The sequence below is a fragment of the Lipotes vexillifer genome, unplaced genomic scaffold (genome assembly GCF_000442215.2).
Source record: "Lipotes vexillifer unplaced genomic scaffold, Lipotes_vexillifer_v1.1 scaffold814, whole genome shotgun sequence".
NCBI lineage: Eukaryota > Metazoa > Chordata > Mammalia > Artiodactyla > Lipotidae > Lipotes > Lipotes vexillifer.
This window is the reverse complement of record NW_006784081.1, coordinates 512816-518358: the sequence shown is the minus strand read 5'-3', so window position 1 is coordinate 518358 and position 5543 is coordinate 512816. Positions and strand designations below refer to the sequence as shown.

Sequence of the window (5543 nt, the reverse complement as noted above, 5' to 3'; positions counted from 1 at the left end):
TGCTGAACGCAGCATTGGCCACCAGGTACGTAAGAGAAATGAGGACCAGTAGAGGTGCAGAGACCAGCCCTGCCTACTGCATCTGCCTACATCTGCAGATGTTGGGACATATAACACATGATTGTTATTGTTTAAACTACCAGGTTTGGTGAAAGTTTGCTCTTCACCGTAAGTTAACCGATACCCAGCGCTCCCGATCTTCCTCTCCTTCCCAAAATAAACCTCTGGCTCCATGACCCTGAATAACTTCTGCTGTGTGCCTCTGTGATCTCCAATGCTCTCCCTTTCTGTGTTTTTTGTTTGTTTTTATATTTTCTCTCTAAGACTTGCCTGAAGTCCTGGCTCCTGCAGGAAACCTGCAATGGTTAATCTTGTCCCCGTGGAACTACGTAATTGCTTTTGGGAAAGGGGAAGCAGGAGGAATCTCTGCGTGATCTTACATCCTTCCCAGTGTCAGGAGCACCCTCCAGAGTGGGTGAGCATTGGAAAGGACCCACATGGGAGATGCTTACGGTAATGAGGTCTGTGCAGCACTGCCCCCCCCTGCTGGAAGTGCTGTTCCCACACTTGCGCATAGGTGAGGGGGAAGCTGGCTTGGACCCTGCTGCACGCACATCTCTGGGCTGCCACCTCTGCCTGAAAAGCCATGACGGGTGCCACGTGTACCTTTGTCCAGCACAGGGCCAAAGATGGCCAGGCTGTTGTTGACAGTGGTGCAATTCCACCGGCGGCCACGGAACTGGTGTTGGCACTCCTGGATGCTGACCTTGATGCCCTCTGCCACACTGGGCATGATCTCCACGTAGTTCCGGCAGAAACGCAGCTGCTTGGGTACCAGGCCTGGGATGCTGGCGCAGAGGATGGGCTGTGTCCCCAGGGATGAGTACTGGGGCCCGACAGCCAAGGACCTGGGGGAGGAGGACAAGGGGGCCTGGTTAGTAAGGGGGGTGCACTGCTGGCCCATGAAACAGGAGCAGGAGCCAGGCTTGCCTTAGCGTGAACCTTCTTTGGAGGATGCACACAGGCCCTTTCCTTCCAAACGCTTGTGCATTCCAGGGCAAGGTGTGCTTCTACCGTGCAGGAAGCCTGTCCCTATCCTGTACCTGAGACTTAGCACAAAACATCATGATGTGCACATGGATTGACAGAAAGTAAATCAAGGAAGCGGTGGAGGCCTGCCTGCTTCTCTGCGCCACTGCAGGTGTCCCCCGTTCTGTTGGGGTGGACACAGTAGCACCCTGAAACTGTTCAGGAGCACAGAGGACAGAACTCGAGGATACAGTGTGACGCTGGGTCAGCACAGAGAGGAGCGGCTGGGTCTGTGGTAGGAGGGAGGAGGGCCACTTCTGGAGCAGCGGTGAGATGGGGTACAGCAGTGGCTAAATCATATGCGTGAAAATCACCGCTGAATTCATACCGACCATGCCAGCCGGCTTTTGGCTATTTACCCAACAGATATAAAAGCATATGTCCACAATAAGATGTGCTCAAGAATATTCACAGGGCTGTGATCGTCAGAGAAAAACTTGGAAACCACCCAAGTATACATCCATAGAAGTGTGGATGAACAGACAGTGTTTACTCTTGCAGTGGAATTCTCCTTGGAAACAGAGAGGAGTGGACAACTGATGCAAAGGGCAGGGCTCTCCCTGGCAGGGTGCTGAAGAGAGGCCTGACACAGTGTGGGTGACCACGATTCCTCTGATGGAGACCAAGGCCAGGCAACACTGTGGATGGGGACAGAAATCAGGGTAGTTTCCTCATTCGTAGGGAGGACTGGCCTGACCTGAAGGCAGCATGAGAGAATGTTTCTCAGTCTGTGCTTTGCAAAATTGTTCCCACTCACCACACACGCCTATGTAATTTAAATTAAGCAAAATGACAACAAATGAGAGAAAAATTTGGTTTCTCGGTCACACCAGCTACACATGGCCTGTGGCTACCACATTGGATGGTTAGATATTTCAGTCACTGTGGAAAGTTCTACTGGACCATACTGGTCTAGGGTGAAGGAAGCGCTCTGTGTTTGATGGAGGTGTTGGTTACACATGTGTTTATGTGTCAAAACTGATTGAAATGAGGTCATTTTACTATATGTGATTACACCTTGATTTAAGAGGAAGAATCACCAGGTCCTTTTTGGGGCAGAGGGGAAAGAGCTTCTCCAATCCCATGGTGACATGTTGTTGTATCTGCCCATCCCGATGGATGACCCACAGTCCTGTCACCTGTGGATGCATCTGTCTTTGTAGTGGGTTGATGGGCTCTTGCTGGCAGAGCTCTGCTTGATTCCTCTGCGTCTCAGTGCTTCCTTCACCCCTGGGTGGGTGTTCCATGTGAATGACTGTGCAGCCACTGCTACTCTTCAGGGTCGGCTGTGGAAGCCTGCCCCCCCATCAACCGCTGATATCACAAAGGCTCTTCAGCTCTTGGAAGGGGCTATGAAGACCCTTAGGTTGGCAGGAGAAGACCAAAGCATGGGAGGCCCCATGGATCTAGGAGGGCGACTGGGAGTGGGGTGGCTCCAGGGAAACAGCATTCTGTGCCTTCTTCCCTAGTCCCCAGAGATCTGTGGACTCTCTTGGCACAGAGAGGTGCAGATGCTACCCACGCTCACCCAGGCCTTTGGCCTCTGTGCTCTCTCCTCCTCAGGGAGCCGTGTCTCCCTCCTCCCTGTGGGGTGTCTGGTGAACCCTCCCAGAGGTTCCTCTTGTTTGGCACCTCCTCTCCCCTGGGAGGGCTAAGCACCCCTGAGAAGGTGGGACAAAGGTTTCTGTGTCCCTCAGCAAGCCACACACCTGCATTAAGATGCTGACTTTCAGGAAGTCCTACTCTGAGTCTAACCCAGTTCCATTCAGCTGTGGTGAGAATGGTAGGAAACAGGATCACTGTCTCTCAGAGAAACAAACCCACCCTCTGGAGATACACATCATATCCTAACATGTTTCCCTCTTCGTCTTCAAAATCTTCAGAAGCTGCCTTGCCTTAAGGCACAAAACCCACGCCCTTCAGTACCTGGAGATGCCTCACTGGATGACCCAGAGAGAACATTTCCTCACCGCACAGTCCCATTAGAATCTGGACCTGTCCAGCTCACTCCTCTCACACCCTGTGAGCTCCCTGCTCCTGTCACACCAGCCTCCCCGCACACTTCCTGTCTCCACCCATCTCTCAGTCGATGTGGGGCTTTGTCCCATGCATCTCCATGGCCACATGGAGTCCCTGGTATCCCCCACAGTCCCCCTGCCCTTCTGTGTGAGGGCCACCCTCTACGCCTCGCCTCGGCAGCATTTATGTAGTTCTGTATTCAGTTAGCTGGTTGGGAGAGGGCAACTTCTCCTTGAGGTCCTGAACACAGGGTTTCCATGTATGGTATCCTCTCATCCCGTGCCCTCCTGCCCACCATTTCTGGGCAACCATGCAGCCCTCGTCCTCTGCTTGCTCTCCCTTCCTGATCAAGTGCATCTCTCAAGAATTAAAACCTGTCTTTCCCCAGGGACTGTCCATGACACCTTGCAGTCAGGTGTTCAAGTGAAGCGGAGCCTTCTTTTAATGGGTGGCCAGCCCTAGAGTCCCCGTTCCTGGGGAAGGCCCGAAGCCTCCAGACCAGACTCCTGGCCTCCTGGGTCCCTCCCATATCCATGCTCCAATATCTGACCCTCCTCCCTGGGCACACTCCCCATCCTGTCCATCCTCATGACTTGATGAGCCAAAACCCAGCCATGACCTCATGCCAGATATCACGGACGTCCCCGTGCCGCTGCCTGAGTCTGTATTCCCGAGTGGCATTCAACTGTGGGGCTGGCTCATTCCCTTGCTTGTTCCTTCACTACCTGCAGAGCCTATTGGGTGCTGGGTGCCCGGCCAGGCCTGACCCTCCCCAGCTCTCTCTCACACCCACCCCACAGTCTGGGACCCCAAGGTTTTCAGAAAGGCCAGCCCTCTGCTTTCACCCAGCTGTGAGGTCTTTCTTCTCTAGGAAGTATTTTGTGATCTCAGCCTCGCTCTCCTGCACCCTGTCCTGCACAGATGGCTCTGAGTGGAGACCACAGGGGCTGCTCTGCTGCTTCTCTGGGACCCCTGGGCTGTCCTAGGTGCTTAGCTTCCTGATGGACCAGCACAGGCTGAATGCACGGATGGGAGGATGGGAGAGAAGCTGGCCCTTGGACTGAGAGGTGGCATGCAGGCCAAGGTCAGCAGTCTGCTCTTGGAGGCACCCAGTGGGCAGGGTGAGGACTTCAGGGTGGAGAAGATGGGCCAGCTCTGCCCACTCCAGGCTGAGGTCAGATGTCCAGACCGGTTGGTGGTGGGCAGTGGGGGAGGTAGGCCGTGTCTAACTTGCGTGCCCGCTGCCACTCTCAGCCCACGCTTTCGTGGAGAACCTCCCACCTGTAAATCAGAGGGCAAAACTCCCTGGGCCCCAGTCCTCCTCCAGAACATCATCACCTCCACTTCCTACCCAACTTACTCCAGCCAGTTTCTACACCACCCCCCCCCCCCCCCCCCGTCAAAGACTTACCTCCCCCCTTACCCCCTACGTAAAATTAATTATCAATCTCTGTTGACTCTTTGTCCTAAATACATAAGAATTTTCTCTTCCCCTCCTTCCGCACTGCCACCGCCCTGGTTCAGGTCTTTTGTTTCTCAAGTAGGGATGTTGCAGGAATCTCTATGTTATCTTCCCTGCTTATCTCCTTTCACACCACCCCCCCCCCCCCCCCACCCACTGAGACATCCCATCCCGGCCCCAGTGACCACTCTGCCTATATCGGCACATGTGGCTGGCCTCCGACTGCCCTTGGCTGAGGTCGGCTATCTGTTTCCACCATGTGGTACCCCTCACAGTGCACCTGAATTTCCCCGCCTCCCACCTTTGCCCAGCATTATTCCCCCACTCCACTCGGCATTAACAGGATGTAACGTGGAACTGGCAGCACAAGTCTGGGATGACATCTTCTGTAAAGAGTGCAGAGGCTCATGGGGAAGGGTCACGGGAACTGAGTAGCCTTGTGAAGACAGCAGGTAGAACACAGGGCAGGAGCTGGATTGGGGGAGAATCAGGACTCTGGCTCAGGATCCTTCAGCAGCTTCTATGGCACCTCCCATAGCTCAGAGTCCATCTCTGGCTAGCCTGGTTGGTCACTCACCAGGCTTCTTCTGCCTCAGGCCAAGAAATGGCTGCTGTGGCCAGTCCTGGAGGCCTCGATGGAGTGCCAGGCCAGAGACGTGACTGTGGGGGCCAGGCTAGTGGTTTTCAATCTATGTTGCCCGGAGCACATAGGAGCCCCAGCAGAGGTGCCTCAGAGGCTGGCAGGTGAGGTGGGGCTGGGACCAACTGTCCCAGTTTGCCTGGGACTAGGGGTGTCCATTTGGAAGCAGGGATGAGCTGTCACTCCAGGCGAGGCTGCCCTGACAGGCTGTGGCTCTTCCACTCCGTGAGCCAGGGTACTTCACATTTATCTGTGCCGCATTTTGATGCTCCACGTGGGATGTGATTTGTAAACAAATGTTGAACTCTAGTTAACGATGAGCCAGCCGAAGTG

At 54.5% G+C, this 5543-nt stretch overlaps 1 protein-coding gene across 1 annotated transcript in view; it reads right to left on the bottom strand.

The window, feature by feature from the left end:
* WNT3A (Wnt family member 3A) overlaps positions 1-5543 on the bottom strand; it is a 47118-nt gene that overhangs the window by 27493 nt on the left and 14082 nt on the right. Inside the window, exon 2 of the mRNA XM_007456489.1 lies at positions 667-908. Within this exon, the coding sequence (XP_007456551.1) occupies positions 667-908 (242 nt within the window). The remainder of the gene's footprint in view (positions 1-666; positions 909-5543) is intronic.